The 21,079-nt window shown below is 43.2% G+C and overlaps 1 protein-coding gene across 3 annotated transcripts in view; it reads left to right on the forward strand.

The window, feature by feature from the left end:
* The window catches only part of NEK4 (NIMA related kinase 4), a 71,688-nt gene that overhangs the window by 43,006 nt on the left and 7,603 nt on the right, over positions 1–21,079 (forward strand). Inside the window, exon 15 of one of the 3 annotated variants that reach the window (XM_017955414.3) lies at positions 4,816–5,208. The exons of 1 other annotated variant lie outside the window; for it this stretch is intronic. In XM_017955414.3, the coding sequence (XP_017810903.1) occupies positions 4,816–4,968 (153 nt within the window). In that variant the 3' untranslated portion in view covers positions 4,969–5,208. Of the gene's footprint in view, positions 1–4,815; positions 5,209–18,276; positions 18,419–21,079 lie in introns of those variants that run through there. One more of the 3 variants, XM_031663300.1, reaches the window with a different exon arrangement.

The raw sequence follows: 21,079 nt of genomic DNA on the forward strand, positions 1-21,079 counted from the left end.
ACACCGGTGGTTCATCCTTCCCTTTTGGATAGACGAGGTCTTATGGGGCCCTGGAATGTCTTCAGGTGGCGGCTCCCCTGTAAGTCTGCCATCTGTCTGGGGGAGGTTGGAACGAGTCTGGCTCTCGCCCGGTGGCCAAAATTCTCACTGGGGCCTCCAAATGTTGTAACCAAGCGAGTTACAGAGAAACGCCACACTTTGAGACAAATTAAGGAGTCCTTTATTAGCCAGCGACCAAGAGGCAGCTGACGTTCAAAATTCTCTCGGCCCAAGGAAGGGGCTAGTTTTGTTTTTATACCGTAGTCTAAGTAGGGGAGTGGGGAGAATTTAGCTGAAGCAATTTTTACAGAAGCAGAACTGGCAAAAAGTTAAAAAAGTAATTGGGGCCGGGCGCGGTAGCTCAAGCCTGTAATCCCAGCACTTTGGGAGGCCGAGACGGACGGATCACAAGGTCAGGAGATCGAGACCATCCTGGCTAACACGGTGAAACCCCGTCTCTACTAAAAAATGCAAAAAAACTAGCCGGGCGGGTTGGCGGGCGCCTGTAGTCCCAGCTACTCGGGAGGCTGAGGTAGGAGAATGGCGTAAACCTGGGAGGCGGAGCTTGCAGTGAGCTGAGATCCGGCCACTGCACCCCAGCCTGGGCGACAGAGCAAGACTCCCTCTCAAAAAAAAAAAAAAAAAAAAAAAGTAATTGGTTACAAATGCAGTTACAAAAAAACCAGTTCCAGGTACAGGGGCTTAAACTATCACAAAGAGATAAACGCAGAGGTTTGGGGTGCCATCCACTGTGAGCGCGTCCTCAGGAGCTGCTGGTGCAGCTTGCCTCTCAATATCTTATCAGTAGGTGCATTCCTGGATGTGCTTTGAGTCAGTTTACACTAGTTATGCCCTTAAGGGAGGGAGGTAAAGGGGGCTGCAAGTGAAGAAACTTAAAATGGAGTCTGTCCGGCTGTCTCTGTACTAGGAGAGAGTCACTCAGGTTAAAACAGGGTAGGGTATCACATTACAAGGGCTTGTTTCATTTGATTTAGCACCAAGTAAAGTAAGAGTAAATATGCCATGGAAGACATAGTTGGGTTTTTCCTCCACTTCTCATATTGCCTCACTTCTCCTACCAGACCACACAGTACATCAGCAACCATCCTTGTTGCCCCACTATGGAATCACTTTAGATTCCAATTTTTAAATGGCCGGTCAGATGACACCAGTAGAATTCCTTCCCCTTAAGAAAAGGTGGCAGTGAATGCCAAGACCAGCTTGGTAGGGGAGACTCTAACCCAGCAGCGCTAGAGGAATTAAAGACACACACATAAATATTAGAGGTGTGAAGTGGGAAATCAGGGGTCTCACAGCCCTCAGAGCTGAGAGCCCGGAACAGAGATTTACCTGTATTTGTTAACAGCAAACCAGTCATTAGCATTGTTTCCATAGATACTAAATTAACTAAAAGTATCCTTTATGGGAAACGAAGGGATGGGCCGAAGGGATGGGCCGAATTAAAGGAATAGGGGCTAGTTAACTGCAGCAGGAACATGCCCTTGAGGCTCATGCTATTGTTTGTGGCTTAAGCATGCCTTTAAGGGGTTTTTCGCCCTGAGCGGGCCAGTTGTTCCTTGCCCTCATTCCCATAAACCCACAACCTTCCAGCCTGGGCGTTAGGGCCATTATGAACATGTCACAGTGCTGCAGAGATTTTGTTTATGGCTAGTTTTGGGGCCAGTTAATGGCCAGATTTTGGGGTACTTGCTCCCAACAAGTGAATGCTAACAAGTATCAGTTTCTTTGATCAGAAACAACTCCTTCAGGAAGTTCACTTACTTTCCTGATCCTTGTTAATGTATCATGTAAATCATTTTTATTGGCACACCTGCTTACTAATTATGGTTGATTGCTATTTATGGCAAAGGAACAATCCCCAGGCATGCCTGATCTATTCACTAATGACAAAGTGTGCTTACTTTACATAGTGCCATGGGTGTTCTCTTTTTCTTTTATTTTTGGGAGGGCGGTACAATACTTTGTTATTTATCAGGGCAGATCTCATATATTTGAATCAAAAAGAGAAACTGGTAAGTAAATCCTAAAACATATTTCTTAACCTGAGTAACATCTGTAAACATAGACTTTAATTACATTTTGTTGAAAAAGTCATTCAACTTTGGTGCTTATCCAAGAACTTATAATGTCAATTTCTGACATAAATAATAACCCTCAGTACATATGTATTTTCAAAAGAAAACAAGTGATCTTAAAGTACTATTTTTATCTATGCTAATTATACATTTTTATAGCAAATTGAAAATTCTGAGCAAACTGAAAGTATGTTTAACACCAAAATAAATTTTGCTCTAGCAAATGTTTTAAAAGTTTAGACATCTCTGATGTTTTTGAAGATAAGTGGATAAAACACACTAGATGATTTCAAAAGATGAATCTTAGTATCTATATCATTTGACACTTCCTTAGTATTCAGAATAAAATTAGTAGAAATAAAAGTAGTACAATTTTTCAAAGAATTCATACATACTGGAAGTCTTAGGAAAAGCAGCTTCTAAATGGAAGGCCTAGGAGGTTTCCTATCTTAATTCGTATCATGTATTTCTCCTCATGGAGTAACTGAAGAGCTTTCTGGCTTGTTTGTGGAACTTTAGTTGATAGGAAATCATATACATAGGGCCAAATCTTCTTGGTTTCTGCTCTGGAGAATGTTTCCATTACCCCTTTTTTTCTGGTAATATTCTAAGACTGGCTTTGTTTCGGCTCACAAGCCTTTAGTCTCTTGATAACCATCTCTGGTTTATCATCCTCTTGCTGAATGAGAGGCTCCCCAGTCAGATGATCAATGCTAACAGTTTTGGGAGGGTTGAATTCAATGTTGTAGACTTGGCCACTGATGGGATGAATTGTACTGGTAGTTCTGATTAAACTCTGTACTCTGATATAACTGTTCTGTCTTTTTTTTTATTTTTTTTTTTGAGACGGAGTCTCGCTGTGTCACCCAGGCTGGAGTGCAGTGGCGCGATCTCGGCTCACCTCTACCTCCCACGTTCAAGCGATTCTTCTGCCTCAGCCTCCCTAGTAGCTGGGACTACAGGCGTGCACCACCACACATGGCTAATTTTTGTATTTTTAGTAAAGACAGGGTTCACCATGTTGGCCAGGATGGTCTCGATCTCTTTTTTTTTTTCTTTTTTTTTTTTGAGACAGAGTCTCACTCTGTCACCCAGCAGGCTGGAGTGCAGTGGCACAATATCGGCTCACTGCAACCTCCGCCTCCCAGGTTCAAGCAGTTCTCCTGCCTCAGCCTCCTGAGTAGCTGGGATTACCGGTACCCGCCACCACACCTGGCTAATTTTTGTATATTTAGTAGATATGAGGTTTCACCATTTTGGCCAGGCTGGTCTTGAACTCCTGACTTCGTGATCCACCCTCCTTGACCTCCCCAAATTCTGGGATTACAGTCGTGAGCCACCGTGCCTGGCCTATGGTCTCGAACTCGACCTTGTCATCCACCCGCCTTGGCCTCCTGAAGTGCTGGGATTACAGGCGTGAACCACTGTGCCTGGCCAACTGTTCTCTTTTTATATATTATTTTTATATCTATTATCTTTACATTTGTAAGGTTACCTTTCAGTGTGTATCAGTAGATGGGTACTGAGGCTTGAATGCAAACTGAATTCTTTGCCACGTTTATTACGTTTATAAGGTTTGTCACCTATGTGAGTCCTCCAATGTTGTGTTAGCTATGAAGTACAACTGGAGACTTTGCCGCATTTATTGCATCTGTAAGGTGTGCAGTGAATTCTCTCCAGTATGAATTTTCCAATGTCATGCAAGGTGTAAATTTTGATTGAAGACCTTGCCACATGAATTACACTTGTACGGTCTCTCTCCAGTATGAATTATCTGATGGTTGGTTAGGTATAACTTGCGTCCAAAGACCTTGCCACATTCACTATATTTGTAAAGTTTCTCTCCAGTATGGATTAGAAGATGGGCTATAAGTCCTGAATGCTTGCTTAATGCTTTCAACATTTGTTAGATTTGTAAGGCTTCTCTGTACTATGAATTATTTGATGCCGTGCAATTGACCAAAGACCTTGCCACATTCATTACATGTGTAAGGCTTTTCTGCAGTATGACATCTCTGAATGAGGGAAAATTTGTGCCTCAAGTTCTTGCACACTCATTACATTTGTAAGGTTTTTCTCCAGTATGAATTACAAGATGGGTAGTAAGTCCTGAACACTCTAAATGCTTTACCACATTCATTACATTTGTGAGGCCTCTCTCCAGTATGAATTATTTGATGTCGTGCAAGGTTTGAATTGCTGTTAAACACCTTGTGACAGTCACTACGTTTGTAAGGCTTCTACCCAGTATGAATTCTCCAGTGATCTACAAGGTGTGGTTTGCAACTAAAGACCTTGCCACATTCACTGCATTTGCAAGGTTTATCTGTAGTATGGATTACTTGATGGTTAGTAAGGCTTGTAGACACTCTAAAAACTTTGCCATCTTAACTATGTTCATAAGATTTTCCTCTAACGTGTGCTTTGCCTTCTTGTGGGAGTAATGGGAAATCAATAAAAATCATTTATATATTTATTTAAAGTGTGCGTTTTAACACTAGCAGAAATTTTTTGAAGTGGTGGAACTGAGGAACTATGGTTTGTAAACTTTTCAACTTGATTACTTCCACAAATTTTCCTTCTAGCTTAAAATAGCTGCAATTCAGGCAGATGTGACTGAAGGGTTAATCCAAGTTGATTTTTAATAAGCTCGTTTTCTGTATTACTTCCCAATGTACAGCTCTTCCCTGTATTCACACCTTTGATGCATTCCCTGCCATCTGGATTGTTTGCTATCTTCACCCTGCAGAGTCCAGAGCTCTTGCCTTGTCTCCAACATGGAGATAATGCTCAGGTCAGGAAGACAGATTCCCAGGAAGACAGATTCCTGTAGTTCTCCTATATCACCTCCCTGTATAAAGCCCTCTGCACAGGGTTCAGTTATTTCCACTCCTGAGAGAATTCTGTAGCCACATCCATGAATGTCAAGTGACTCTGAGTAAGAGTCATTCCTGATTCCTTTTCTTTCTTCTTCTTTCTCTTCTGGGCTTCTTCATCACATAGCATGACTCTTTAGAAATAAAACTGTGAGACCAGGTGCGGTGGCTCATGCCTGTAATCCCAGCATGTATTAGTCTGTTCTCACACTGCTAATAAAGACATACCTGAATTGGATAATTTATAAGGAAAGAGGTTTAATTGACTCACAGTTCCATATGGCTGGGGAGGCCTTACAATCATAGCAGATGGTGAAGGGGAAGCAAGACACGTCTTACATGGCAGCAGGCAAGAGAGTGTGTGCAGGGGGACTGCCCTTTATAAAACCATCAGATCTTCTGAGACTTACTCATTATCACGAGAACCCCATGGGAAAAACCCACCCCCATGATTCAGTTACCTCCCACCAGGTCCCTCCCACGACACGTGGGGATTATGGGAGATACAATTCAAGATGAGATTTGGTTGAGATACTTTTGGAGGATGAGGTGGGCAGATTGCCTGAACTCAGAAGTTCAAGACGGGCCTGGGCAACATGGCTAGGCTCCTGTGTGTGCTGCAGCATGACCTTCACTCCACTCAATCCACATCCAGGTCTCACTGGACACATTTTGAGTTAATTCTTGTATATGGCATGATGAAGTAAAGCTCCAACTTCATTATGTATGTGGCTGTCCTGTTGTCCCATCACCATTTGTTGCAAAGACTATTTTTTCACCTTGTTAAAAATTAGTTGACTGTAGACACATGGGCTTATTTCTGGACTCTTATTTCTATTCCACTGATCTATATATCTATCCTTATGCCACTACCACACTTTGTTTACTTTTGCTTTGGAGTAAGGTTTGAAATCAGGAAGGGTGAGTCCTCTACTATTATTCTTTCTCAAGATTGGTGATTCTGGGTCCCTTGCAATTACATATGAATTTTAGAATTTGCTTGTCAATTTCCACAAAGAAGCCAGCTGTCTTAAAGAAGTTGAGAGAAGAAAGGAAAGTATGTTTGTAGATTTTGTTGTAACTCTATTTATCATTTCTAGATCTCTTTATTTGTTCCTTTGGATTCAGCTTTCCATGTGGAGTCATTTCTGTAGCCTAATACAGCTTTGCTCCCACTTACCTCTTTTGTTTTGTTATTGGCAAATATATTACATTTCTATATGTTATAGGCTCAACAATATATACATTTTTAGAAATTGTAATAAAATGGAGATAACTTAAAATATACCATTTTAGCCATTTTAAAGCATACAGTTCAGTGGTATTAAGTATATTCACATTGTTGTACAACTCTCACCACCATCTATCATCAGAACTTTTTTCATGTTGCAAAACTGAAACTTTACCCCCATTTAACAATAGTTCCCCATTTCCTGCCCCCACCAGCCCCTGGCAACCACCCATCTACTTTCTGTCTCTATGAATTTGACTATTTTAAGCATTTACACAAAGCCTAAACATAAAAAGTAAAATTGGCCCACAAAGAAAGCTCTGTGCTCAGATGCTTTACTGGTGAATTCTTCCAACCATCTAAGAAAGAAAGAACACCAATCCTGTACAAAGTCTTCCAGAATACTTTAAGAGGAGATACTTTCCATCTTATCCACAAAACCAGCACAACTCTGACATCAAAACTCAACAAGGACACTACATGAAAAAATATCAGATCAATATCTCTCATGAACAGAGGTGAAAAAACTTCAATCATCTGGATTTTGTTAAAGATTTTCAAATGAATGTTCATAAGGGATATTCATATGCATTTCTGTTTTCCTGTAGTGTCCCTTTCTGGCCCCAGAACCAGGGCATTGTTGGCCTCATAAAATGAACCAGGAATTACCCCTTCCTCCTCAACTCTCTGGAAAAGTTTGAGAAGGACTGGCATCAATTCCTTTCCAAATGTTTGGTAGAATCATGAGCAAAGCCATCAGGGCTAGGACCTTTCCTGTTTGGGAGTTTGTTGATGATTGATTCATACTCCTTACACTAGTTAATGGGTCTATTCAGATTTTCTATTTCTTTGTGATTCAGTCTCAGTAGGTTTTATGTTTCTAGGAGTGTGTCCATTTCATCTAGGTTTATGTAACTTGTTGGCATACAATTGTTCATAGTTCTCTTACGATTCTTTTTTATTTTATTTATTTTTGAGATGGAGTTTCGCTCTGTTGCCAAGCTGGAGTGCAGTGACGTAATTTCAGTTCACTGGAAACTCTGCCTCCCGGTTTCAAGTGATTCTTCTGCCTCAGCCTCCTGAGTAGCTGGGATTACAGGTGCACGCCACCACACCCAGCTAATTTTTGCATTTTTAGTAAAGATGGGGTTTCACCATGTTGGCCAGGAGGTCTTGATCTCCTGACCTCATGATCCGCCCACCTCATCCTCCCAAAGTGTTAGAATTACAGGTGTGAGCCACCATGCCTAGCCAATTCTTTTTATTTCTGTAGAGCTGGTAGTAATGTATATACATTTTAATTTCTTACTTTGGTAATTTGAGTCATTTTTTTTTTTTTTTTGGCTAGTCAAGTGAAGCAATCTTTTTTTTTTGAGACAGAGTCTTGCTCAGCCGCCCATGCTAGAGTGCAGTGGCGTGATCTTAGCTCACTGCAGCCACCGTCTCCCAGGTTCAAGCAATTCTCCCATCTCAGCCTCCCAAGTAGCTGGGATTACAGGCAACCGCCATCATGCCTGGCTAATTTTTGTATTTTAGTAGAGACGGGGTTTCACCATGTTGGCCAGTCTGGTCTTGAACTCCTGACTTCAGGTGATCCACCCGCCTCGGCCTTCCAAAGTGCTAGGATTACAGGTGTGAGCCACTGTGCCTGGCCTTTTTTTTAAAATTTAAAATATTTGAAACGGTCTCGCTCCATCCCCCAGGCTGGAGTGCAGTATCAGGGGAATCCTCCCCCAATATTTCAAGGTAGGTTCTTTCTATTTTCCTTAAGTGTCAGCCAGCTGAGAAATAAAGATAAAGAGTACAAAGAGAGGAATTTTACAGCTGGGCCTCCGGGGGTGACATCACATATCAGTAGGACCGTGATGCCCACCTGAGCTTTAAAACCAGCAAGTTTTTATTAAGGATTTCAAAAGGGGAGGGGGTGTCCGAACAGGGAGTAGGTCACAAAGATCACATGTTTCAAAGGTCAAAAGGCAGAACAAAGATCACATGCTTCTGAGGAAACAGGACAAGGGCAAAATCAGAACTACTGATAAGGGTCTATGTTCAGCTGTGCACGTATTGTCCTGATAAACATCTTAACAGAAAACAGCGTTCAAGAGCGGAGAACCAGTGTGACCACAAATTTACCAGGGTGGAGTTTTTTCCCCACCCTAATAAGCCTGAGGGTACTGCAGGAGACCAGGGTGTATTTTAGTGCTTATCTCAACCACATAAGACAGACACTCCCAGAGCAGCCGTTTATAGACCTCCCCCCAGGAATGCATTCCTTCCCCAGGGTATTATTAATATTCCTTGCTAGGAAAAGAAGTTAGTGATCTCTTCCCTACTTGCACATCCATTTATAGGCTCTCTGCAAGAAGAAAAATATAGCTCTATTTTGCTCAACCCCTCAGGCAGTCAGACCTTATGGTTGTCTTCCCTTGTTCCCTGAAAATCACTGTTATTCTGTTCTTTTTCAAGGTGCACTGATTTCATGTTGTTCAAGCACACATGTTTTACAATCAATTTGTACATTTAACACAATTATCACAGTGGTCCTGAGGTGACGTACATCCTCAGCTTACGAAGGTAACAGGATTAAGAGATTAAAGTAAGACAGGCATAAGAAATTACAAAAGTATTATTTAGGAACTGATAAATGTCCATGAAATCTTCACAATTTATGTTCCTCTGCTGCGGCTCCAGCTGGTCTCTCTATTCGGGGTCCCTGACTTCCCACAACAGTGCAGTGGCGTGATTTTGGCTCACTACAACCTTTACCTCCCAGGCTCAAGTGATCCTCCCACCTCAACCTTTAGAATAGCTGGGACTACAGTTGTAGGGCACCACGTGCAGCTCATTATTTTTGTACTTTTTGTAGAGATGGGCTTTCAGTATGTTCCCCAGGCTGGTCTTGAACTCTTGGGCTCAAGTTATCTGCCTGTGTCAGCCTCCTAAAGTACTGGGGTTACAGGTGTGAGCTACCATTCCTGGTGCCTTAATTTTTAAAATTTTTTGTAGAAACAAGATCTGTCTATATTGCCCAGGCTAGTCTTGAACTCCTGGCCTCATGCAGTCCTCCCATCTGTGTCTCCCAAAGTGCTGGGATTACAGTCATTAGCCACCATGCCCAGCCCAAGATCTTTCTTTTTTAATGTAAGTGTTTACAGCTATAAATTCCCCGCTTAGCACTGCTTTTGCTGAATTCCAAAAGTTTCAGTGTATTGTTTTGTATTTTCATTTGTCTCTTAAGTATTTTCTAATTTTCCTTTTGATTTCTTCTTGATCCATTGGTGATTTAAGAATGTGTTATTTAGGCTGGGCACAGTGGCTCATGCCTGTAATCCTAGCACTTTAGGAGGCCGAAGTGGGTGGATCACTTGAGGTCAGGAGTTCATACCAGCGTGTCCAACCTGTGAAACCCTGTCTCTACTAAAAATACAAAAATTAGCTGGTTGTGGTGTTGGGCACCTGTAATCCTAGCTACTCAAGAGGCTGAGGCAGAATTGCTTGAACCTGGGAGGTGGAGGTTGGAGTGAGTCGAGATCACACTACCACACTCCAGCCTGGGTGACTCCATCTCAAAAAAAAAAAAAGTGTTATTTGATTCCCACAAATTTGGGAATTTTAGTTTTCCTTGTTACTGATTTCTAACTTCATCCCACTGTGGTTGGGGAAGATATTCTGTGTGCTATCTTTCCTTTAAAATCTATTGAGACAATTTGTGGTCTATAGTATGGTCTGTCCTAGAGAATGACCCATGTGCACTTGAGAAGAATGCATATTCTATTGTTGGATAAAGAATTTTAGATGTAGGTCAGGCGCGGTGGCTCACACCTGTAATCCCAGCATTTTGGGAGGCTGAGGCTAGTGGATCACCCAAGGTCAGGAGTTCGAGACCAGCCTGACCAACATAGTGAAACCCTATCTCTACTAAAAATACAAAATTAGCCAGGTGTGGTGGTGCACACCTGTAATCTCAGCTACCAGGGAGGCTGAGGCAGGAGAATCACTTGAACCTGGGAGGCAGAAGTTGTGGTGAGCTGAGATCGAGCAATGCTCCAGCCTGGGCAACAAGAGTGAAACTCCTGTCTCAAAAAAAAAAAAAAGTTTTAGATGCCTGTTAGATCTAGTTGGTTTACTGCATTGTTGAAGTCCTCTTATTTATTTATTTATTTATTTATTTGAGACAGAGTCTTACTCTGTCACCCAGGCTGGAGTGCAATGGCACTTGCCACCACGCCCAGCTAACTTTTGTATTTTTAGTAGAGACGGGGTTTCACCATCTTGGCCAGGCAGATCTTTTTTTTTTTTTTTTAGACGGAGTCTCGCTCTGTCGCCCAGGCTGGAGTGCAGTGGCCGGATCTCAGCTCACTGCAAGCTCCGCCTCCCGGGTTCACGCCATTCTCCTGCCTCAGCCTCCCGAGTAGCTGGGACTACAGGCGCCCGCCACCTCGCCCGGCTAGTTTTTTGTATTTTTTAGTAGAGACAGGGTTTCACTGTGTTAGCCAGGATGGTCTCGATCTCCTGACCTCGTGATCCGCCCGTCTCGGCCTCCCAAAGTGCTGGGATTACAGGCTTGAGCCACCGCGCCTGGCCAGCCAGGCAGATCTTGAACTCCTGACTTCATGATCCACCTGCCTTGGCCTCCCAAAGTGTTGGGATTACGGGCGTAAGCCACTGTGCCCGGCCAAATCCTATATATATATATATATATTTTTTTTTTTTTTGAGACAGTCTCACTCTGTTGCCCAGGCTGGAGTGCAGTGGTGCGATCTCCGCTTATTGCAAGCTCCACCTCCTGGATTCACGGCATTCTCCCGTGTCAGCTTCCTGAGTAACTGGGACTACCGGCACCCGCCACCACACCCGGCTAATTTTTTTTGTATTTTTAGTAGAGATGGGGTTTCACCATGTTAGCCAGGATGGTCTCGATCTCCTGACCTCATGATTCGCCTGCCTTGGCCTCCCAAAGTGCTGGGATTATAGATGTGAGCCACTGTGCCTGGCCCCAGGTCTTCTATTTTCTTTATTATCTTCTGCCAGGTTGCTCTATCTATTATTGAGAGTGGAGTATTAAAGTCTGCAACTATTATTCATGGTTTGTTTTTTACACCTAAAAACAAAACGTCAGTATCCTCATTTGTACATTTAGGTGTATAAATGTTAATAATTGTTCTAATCTTCTTGCTGTAGATGTCTCCTTTTTTGTCTCTTATAACCTTTTTTTAATTTAAAGACTATTTTGTCTGATATTTGTAAAGCCATCCCTAATCTCCTTTGGTTACAATTTATGTGGAATATTTTTTTCAAAATTTTTACTTGCAATCTTTTTGTGTCTTTAGATCTAGAGTCTCTTATAGATAGCATATAGGTGGATTCTGTGTTTTTTAAATCCATTCTGCCAATTTCTGTCTTTTGATTGGAGAGTTTAATCCATTTACATTTAAAGTAGTTATTGATAAGGAGGGACTTATGTTATTTTACTATTTTATGTTCTATATGCATTATAGTTTTTTTAATTCCTTATTTCCTGCATTACTGTTTTCTTTTGTGTTTAGTTGATTTTTTTTTGTAGTGAAAAATTTTAATATAATATATAACATGTCCTGTAACTGTTTTCTCTGTGGTTACCATGGAGATTATATTTAATATCCTAAAATTATAATACTCTAGTTTGAATTTATGCCAGCTTAACTTCAATAACATACAAAAACTCTACCCTTTTAACAGCTCTGCCCCAGCTCCTTCTAGTTATTGATGTCACAAAAGTATATCTTTGTACATTATATGTTTAAAAACAGGATCTAAAAATTGGGTTTTAAAATGCATTAGTCTCTTAAATTATATGGAAAACAAAATGTGGAATTGCAAACCAAAGTTACAGTAATATTAGCTTTTAGTCTAATTGTTTTGTAATGTATTAGCCTCTTAAATCTTGTAGAAAACGAAAAAAAGAAATTACAAACAATTGTTACAATAATACTAGCTTTTATAGTTGCCCATGTTTACCTTTACTAAAGAGATTTCTTTTGCAAATATATTTTTATTGTTAATCAACAAATCATAATTGTACATATTAATAGAGTACAATGTGATGTTCTGATATATGTATACAATGTGGTTTGATTAAATCAAGCTAATCAACATATCTGTCACCTGAAGTATTTATCATTTTGTTGTGATGAGGACATTTGAAATTCTCTTAGCAATTTCGAAATATGTAACGTTATTATTATTAAATGTAGTCACCATGTTGTGCAGTGTATCTCAAAATACTTACTCCTGCTGTATAACTGAACCTTGTTCCTTTTGAGCAACACCTGCCCATTCTACCCACTCTCTGACCTCTGGTAAACACCATTCTCCTGTCTGTTCCTATGAATTTGATTAATTTGATTGTTTTTAGAGATTTTTCTTTCTTCATAAAGCTTTAAGTTATTTAGTGTCATTTCCTTTCAACCTGCAGAATTCCCTTGAATATTTCTGATAGGGAAGATCTAGTGTTAATCAGCTTTATCTGGAAATGTCTTGATTTCTCCCTCACTTTTGAAGGGCATTTTTGCCAGATACAGTATTCTTGGTATTTTTTCTTTTAGCGTTTTGAATATATTAGCCCACTGCTTTCTGGCCTCCACAGTTCCTGATGGAAAAACCCATTGGTAATCTTATCCTTTGTATGTGACAAGTTGCTTCTCTCATGCTGTTTTCAGGATTCTCTCTTTGTCTTTGTCTTTTGACAATTTGTGTGTGTGTGTGTGTGTGTGTGTGTGTGTGTTTTAAGACAAAGTCTCATTGTCATCCAGGGTGGAGTGCAGTGGCGCCATCTTGGCTCACTGCAACTTCTCTCTCCCGGGTTCAAGCAATTTTCGTGACTCAGCCTCCTGTGTAGCTGGGATCACAGGCATGTGGCATCACATGGGGCTAATATTAGTATTTTTAGTAGAGACAGGGTTTCACCATGTCGTCCAGGTTGGTTTTGAACTCCTGACCTCAAGTGATCTGCCCGCCATGGCCTCTCAAAGTGCTGGGATAACAGGTGTGAGCCACTGAACCTGGCCATGTCTTTTTACAGTTTGATTACAATGTATTTCAGTGTGCACTCTTGAGTTCATCCTACTTGGAGTTTGTTGAGCATCTTGGATGTTTATATTTATTTTGTCTTTTAAATATTTGTCTTTCATCAAACTTGTGAATTTTTCAGTTATATTTCTTCAGATCATTTATCTGATCCCCTCTCTCTCCTCTTTCTCTGGGACTCCCACATTGCTTGCGTTGGGCTGCTTGATGGTGTTCTATATGTCCTTTAGGCTCTGTTCAGTCTCTGTAGTCTTTTCTTCCTGTTCTTCAGACTTGATACTTTTAATTATCCTGTCTTCAAGTTCACTGTTTCTTTCTTCTGCTTGCTCAGTTTTTTCATTGCAGTTATTGTACTTTTCAGCTTCAGAATTTTTTTTCTTTAGACCGGGCACAGTGGCTCATGCCTGTAATCCCAGCACTTTGGGAGGCTGAGCCAGGCAGATGACTTAAGGTCAAGAGTTCGACCGGCCTGACCAACATGGTAAAACCCCATCTACACTAAAAGTACAACAATTAGGCACGGTGGCATGCACCTGTAATTCTAGCTACTCAGGAGGCTGAGACACGAGAATTGCCTGAACCCAGAAGTTGGAGGTCACAGGTTCCACTGCCCTCCAGCCTGGGTGATGGAGCAAGATTCCATCTCAGAAAAAAAAAGTTCTTTTTTTCTTTTTATGTCTTTCTCTTTACTGATATTTGTTTTATTTATACATCATTTTATTTTATTTTGAGACAGGGTCTCATTCTGTCTGGAGTGCAGTGGTGCAATGATAGCTCCCTGCAGCCTCAAACTCCTGGGCATAAGTGATCCTCCCGCCTTAGCTTCTCAAATGGCTGGAACTGCAGGCACATGCCACCATACCTAGCTAATTTTAAATTTTTTTTGTAGAGACAGGGTCTCATTATGTTGCCCAGGCTGGTCTCAAACACCTGATCTCAACTAATCCTCCTGTCTTGACTTCCCAAAGTACTTAGATTTCAGGTGTGAGCCACTATGCCTGGCCACATAATTACATAATTTTCTTTTACTGAGACAGAGTCTCGCTCTGTCACTCAGGCTAGAGTGCAATGGCGTAGTCATGGCTCACTGCAGCCTGGGCTCAGGTCATCCTCCCACCTCAGCCTCCCAGGTAGCCAGGACTGTAGGAGCATACCACCACACCCAGCAAGTTTTTTTGTACGTTTTGTAGAGATGGGGTTTCGCCATGTTACCCAGGCTGGTCTCAAACTCCTGGACTCAAGCAATCTGCCTGCCTCAGCCTCCCAGAGTCCTGTGATTACAGGCGTGAGTCACCGTGCCCGGCCACATCATTTTCTAATAAGTCTGCCATCTGATCTTAGGGACAATGTCTATTGATTTCTTTTTTTTTTTTTTTTCCTTTGAATGGTCCATACTTTGTTTCTTTTTGTGCCTTGTGGTTTTGTTTTTAAACTGGACATTTGAGTTTTTATCATGTGATAATTTAGGGGTCCTCCATGCCAGTGATGCAGGATTTACTTTTCAGTCACTTTGTAAGCCAGGTACCTCTGACTGGCAATGCCAGACCCAGGCCTTGCTCAGCCATGCTGGTGTGCCCCGGCTCACTTGTGTTATAGCTTGTACCCACGTTCAGCAGTTTCTGAGCTCTTGGACCTTGCCCAAGAAGAATGAGGATACACTGGATGTTGAAGGGTGAGGAGGGTAGAGAAGAATTGTATTGAGTGATGAAACAGCTATCAGCAGAGAGGGAATACCTTAAGGTGGGGAAGTCCCCCTAATATGGCTGAGTCCAAGGCTTTTTATGGGCTCAGAATAGGGGAGGGGCAGGCTGTAGGTAGTATTGGAAAAGGCAACATTCAATTGGTTAAAAGGCATTATTCAGAAAGTATCAATTGGGAAAGGGCGAGCAAACAGGAACAGAAGTTCCCACTCTGTGTCACAGGTTCATCCAGGACCAGCAGTCTGGTCTTTCAGCCTTCAGGCTGATTTGGCTTGAAGGTGGGGTTTCACTAGGAACCTGCCCCATCTGCCTAGGTATTTGGCTACCTCCTGTCACTATCACCAGGGATTAGTCACAGGTTATAAAAAAGTCTTCTCATGTCTGAATCTGTGTGTTCCCCTGGGCATGTGCATGCATGGTAACTTTCCAAATCCCCCAGTATGTGTGGTTACTTTTTTTTTTTTTGGAGACAGGGTCTTGCTCTGTCACCCAGGCTGGAGTACAATGGTGTAATCACAGCTTACTGCAGCCTCAGCCTCGCAGACTTAGCAGTTCTGTCCCAGCCTCCCTAGTAGCTTAGACAACAGGCGTGCCCCACCACACTTAGCTAATTAATTAATTTTTATTTTTATTTTGGTAGACACAGAGTCTCCTTATGTTGCCCAGGCAGGTCTTGAACTCCTGGGCTCAAGCAATTCTCCTGCCTTGGCCTCCCAAAGTTCTGGGATTCTAGGCATAAGCCATCATGCCCAGTGGCTTTGGAATGTCCTGCTCCTTCAATGTATGGCCCCCAAAAGGGGAAAAAGAAAAAATATAAAGGCGGGAGAAATAAAGGCACCAGTCTTTTTAAATCCCCAGGGAGTCACTTCAGCTAGAGGGAGGGAGGTTTGCAACAGTGTCAGTGATGGTTGCAACATTGGTTTCCTGCTTCTATATCTATACCTTAGTGATCAGAAGCAGCAGTCAGCTATCAGTACAGAGATCCCTGATATTTGGAGGTCTGGTTTCTTATTGCCTACCCTGGTTCCTGCAAGCGGCATGCAAGCTGCTTCAGGAACACAGCATGACTGTCTGCCACTGGGTGCAGAGTGCTTAGGGCTGAAATGAACCACAATTTAGCTTCTAAGACTTCCCTCAGATGTTCCCAGCCTTCAAGAGAATCCAGAGTTTTTAGTTACGTAAAAGAGATTTTGTCAGTACAATTTTTGCTTGAGTGAGGAGATACAATTTTGTCTTGAGTGAGGAGATGAATTCCTGATGCTTCTTACTCTGCCATCTTCTGTATTATTGTTTCATACACTAGCTTTTCAAATTAGTTAAGGAGAGGCAATATGTGTTTGTACTGTGTTTTATAATTACCTTTACCAGCACTCTTTTGTATTTTCACATTGCTTTGAGTTACTGTGTAGGGTCTCATCCTTTTAGCCTGATGAACTTCACTTAGTTTTCCTGTAATGTGGGTCTGCTAGCCACAGATTCTCTGCTTTTGTTTATCTGGGAATTTCCTTATTTCACTTTTATTTTTGAATGATAGATTTGCTAGATATGAGATTCTTGGTTGACAGTTTTTTTGGAGAACTTTGAATGTTATCCTTCTGCCTTCTAGCCTCCATTGTTTATGAGGAGAGGTTAGCTGTGAATGTTATTGGTGTTGCCTTCTGATGAGTTATTTTCATCTTGCTGCTTTCAAGATTTTCTGTTTTTGGCTTTCAGCACTTTAACCTTAATGTGTGTATCTGTGGATTTCTTTGAGTTTATCCTACTTGGAAGTTCACTGAGTTTCTTGGACGTGTAGATGAGTGTTTTTCAATAAATTTGTAAAGTGTTCAGGCATTATTTCTTAAAAAAATTTTTTTTCGGCCGGGCGCGGTGGCTCAAGCCTGTAATCCCAGCACTTTGGGAGGCCGAGACGGGCGGATCACGAGGTCAGGAGATCGAGACCATCCTGGCTAACACAATGAAACCCCGTCTCTACTAAAAAATACAAAAAACTAGCCGGGCGAGGTGGCGGGCGCCTGTAGTCCCAGCTACTCGGGAGGCTGAGGCAGGAGAATGGCGGGAACCCGGGAGGCGGAGCTTGCAGTGAGCTGAGATCCGGTCACTGCACTCCAGCCTGGGTGACAGAGCGAGACTCGGCCTCAAAAAAAAAAAAAAAAAAAAAAAAAAATTTTTTTTCTGTTCCTTTTTTTTCTCTGAGACAGAGTCTTGCTCTATCACCCAGGCTGGAGTGCAGTGGTGCGATCTTGGCTCACTACAACCTCCATCTCCTGGGTTCTTGGCATGGTGGTGTGTGTCTGTAGTCCTAGCTGTCTGTAGTCCTGAGAGGTGACAACGTGCTAGCAGCCCTCGCTCACCCTCAGCACCTCCTTGGCCTCGGCGTCCACTCTGGCTGCGCTTGAGGAGCCCTTCAGCCAGCTGCTGCACTGTGGGAGCCCCTCTCTGGGCTGGCCGAGGCCGGAGCTGCCTCCCTCTGCTTGCAGGGAGGTGTGGAGGGAGAGGCGCAGGAGGAACCAGAGCTGCACCCGGTGCGGTGCACGCGGCGTGGGTGCGGCTTCGGCAGGACCCTGCACTCAGAACGGCCGGGCGGCCGGGGCCACTGGCCCGCACAGTGAGGGGCTTAGCACCCCGGCCAGCAGCTACGGAGGGTGCAGTGGGTCCTCCAGCACTGCCAGCCCGCCTGCGCAGCACTGGAATTCTTGCCAGGCCTCAGCCGCCTCCCCGTCGGGCAGGGCTTGGGACCTGCAGCCCTCCATGTCCGAGCACCTTGCTCGGCCCCAGGCTCCCTGACGGGCGCCAACCCCTGCTCCGCAGTGCCAGGTCCCAGCAACCGCCCAAGGGATGAGGAGTGCAGAAGCCCAGGGCAAGACTGGCGGGCAGCTCCGCTCACAGCCCTGGCGAGGGATCCACTAGGAGAAGCGAGCTGGGCTCCTGAGTTGTGGGGGCACTTGTAGAACTTTTGTGTCTAGCTAAAGGATTGTAAATGCACCAATCAACATTCTGTGTCTAGCTCAAGATTTGTAAATGCACCAATCAGCACCCTGTCAAAACGGACCGATTGGCTCTCTGTAAAATGGACCAATCAGCAGGATGTGCGTGAGGTCAGATAAGGGAATAAAAGCAGGCTGCCCGAGCCTGCTGTGTCAACCTGATGGGGTCTCCTTCCAACCTGTGGAAGCTTTGTTCTTTCTTTGCGATAAATCTTGTTGCTGCTCACTCTTTGAGTCCGTGCTGCCTTTATAAGCTATAATACTCACCACAAAGGTCTGCAGCTTTACTCCTGAAGCCAGCAAGACCATGAACCCACTAGAAGGAACGAAGAACTCCAGACACACTGCCTTTAAGAGCTGTATCAGTCACCATGAAGGTCTGCAGCTTCACCCCTGAAGTCAGCGAGACCACGAATCCACCAGAAGGAAGAAACTCCGGACATATCTGAACATCTGAAGGAACAAACTCTGGATACACCATCTTTAAGAACTGTAATACTCACTGCGAGGGTCTGTGGCTTCATTCTTGAAGTCAGTGAGACCAAGAACCCACCAATTCCGGACACAGTCCTAGCTACTCATCTGCTTCAGCCTCCCAAGTACGTGGGACTATAGGCATATGCCACCACACCCAGCTAGTTTTTGTATTTTTAGTAGAGACGGGGGTTCACCATGTTGGCCAAGTTGGTCTTTTACTCCTGACCTCAAGTGATTCGCCTATCTCGGCCTCCCAAAGTGCTGGGATTACAGGTGTGAGCCACCATGTCCGGCCTTTTTTCTGCTCCTTTCTCTTCTCTCCTGGTGTTTTCTTTATACATATTTGGTGTGGTTAATGGTGCCCTTCATTTCTCTGAGTCTGTTCATTTTTCATTTTAGTTTTTTCTCCGTTATTTGGATTGCATAATTTCTATTGGTCTGTCCCCAAGCTTGCTAATTGTTCTGCCAGTGTAAGTACGCTGTTGAGCCCCTCTAGTGAATTTCGCTTTTCAGTTATTGTACTTTTCAGCTCTAGATTTTCCATTTGGGTCTTTTAATTAATAATTTTTTTCTGTTTCTTAATATTCTCTATTTGATGTGACACTGTCACTATACCTTCCTTTACTTTTTAAATTATATTTTCCTTTCGTTCTTTGAACATATTTATAGTGGCTACTTTGAAATCTTTTTTTTTTTTTTTCTTATTTTGAGACAGAGTCTCACTCTGTCACCCAGGCTGGAGTGCAGTGGCGCGATCTTGGCTCACTGCAACCTCTGCCTCCCAGGTTCAAGCGATTCTCCTGCCTCAGCCTCCTGAGTAACTGGGACTACAGGTGTGTGCCACCACACCTGGCTAATTTTTGTATTTTTAGTAGAGACAGGGTTTTACCATAATGGTCAGGCTGGTCTTGTACTCCTGACCTTGTGATCTGTCCACTTTGGCCTCCCAAAGTGCTGGGATTACAGGCATGAGCCACTGCACCTGGCCTACTTTGAAACCTTTGTCTGTTGAATCTAACATCTGGCTACTTTCACAGGCAGTTTCTCTTGTTTGCTTTTTTCCAGCATGTGTGTCATACTATCCTATTTCTTTGCATTTCTCACAACTTTATACTGGAAGCTGGACATTTTAGATAATACATTGTTTAAACTCGGTATTAGCCCCTTTGGGGATTGTTTTTGTTATTTTTGAGACAGAGTCTCGCTCTGTCACCCAGGCTGAAGTGCAGTGGTGCTATCTCGGCTCACTGCAAGCTCTGCCTCCTGGGTTCACACCATTCTCCTGCTTCAGCCTCCCGAGTAGCTGGGACTACAGGCGCCGCCACCATGCCCGGCTAATTTTTTGTATTTTTTAGTAGAGATGGGGTTTCACCGTGTTAGCCAGGATGGTCTCGATCTCCTGACCTCATGATCTGCCCGCCTTGGCCTTCCAAAGTGCTGGGATAACAGGCGTGAGCCACTGTCCCTGGCCGGTGATTGTTATATGCTTATTTATTTGTATAGTAACCTACTGGATTTTTATTTATTTATTTATTTATTTATTTATTTATTTATTTATTTATTTTTTGAGGTGTAGTGTCGCTCTGTTGCCAGGCTGAAGGGCAATGGCACGATCTTGGCTCACTGTAACTTTCGACTCTCTGGTTCAAGCGATTCTCCTGCTTTAGCCTCCCAAAGTAGCTGGTACTACAGGCACATGTCACCCTGTCCAGCTAATTTTTGTATTTTTAGTAGAGACGGGGTTTCACCACGTTGACCAGGATGTCTGGATCTTCTGACCTCATGATCTGCCCACCTTGGCCTCCTAAAGTGTTGGGATTAGAGGCGTGAGCCACCATGCCTGACCTGAATTGTTTTGGTGAAGTCTGTCTTCTTCCTCTGTCCCTTCCCTGTAGTATAAAGCCCCAGATGTTGCCCCTCCATGCATGCAGCCTTGGGTGCTAACAGTTACCTTGGAATGACTGTAGTTGTACAAGGGCTTTCATCACTCTCTTATCCCTGACTTCACATAACTTTTAAGACCCTTTAGTTTCTGGCTGATTGCTTTATTGTTTTCAACATACGTCACTCAACAGACTGATCTGATTATTTTGACAGGATTGCTCCCAATGTCAATATCTGAGGTTTTTTTTTCTGACCCCAAGAGGCCTCCTCCCAGCTTTGTAGTCCTCTCTGCAAACTAGCCCAGCCTATAGTTTAGTTTACATCTCCAATGAATTGGCTTATCTCCTCCCAGTTGTCTTTCTACTGCTGTATCTAAAACACAGGTTCAGTTGCTTGCTGCTTGCAGAATCCAATTAACAAGAGCAAGGTCTGGTATAAAGTGACTTTTTTTTTTTTTTTTTTTTTTAAGAGGGAGTCTCACTCTGTCGCCCAGGCTGGAGTGCAGTGGCGTGATATCTCGGGTCACTGCAAGTTCGCCTCCCGGGTTCACGCCATTCTCCTGCCTCAGCCTCCCGAGTAGCTGGGGCTATAGGCGCCCGCCACCTCGCCCGGCTAGTTTTTTGTATTTTTTAGTAGAGACAGGTTTCACTGTGTTAGCCAGGATAGTCTTGATCTCCTGACCCAGTGATCCGCCCGTCTCGGCCTCCCAAAGTGCTGGGATTAC

The sequence above is a fragment of the Papio anubis genome, chromosome 2 (genome assembly GCF_008728515.1).
Source record: "Papio anubis isolate 15944 chromosome 2, Panubis1.0, whole genome shotgun sequence".
In the NCBI taxonomy this organism is placed as follows: Eukaryota; Metazoa; Chordata; class Mammalia; order Primates; family Cercopithecidae; genus Papio; species Papio anubis.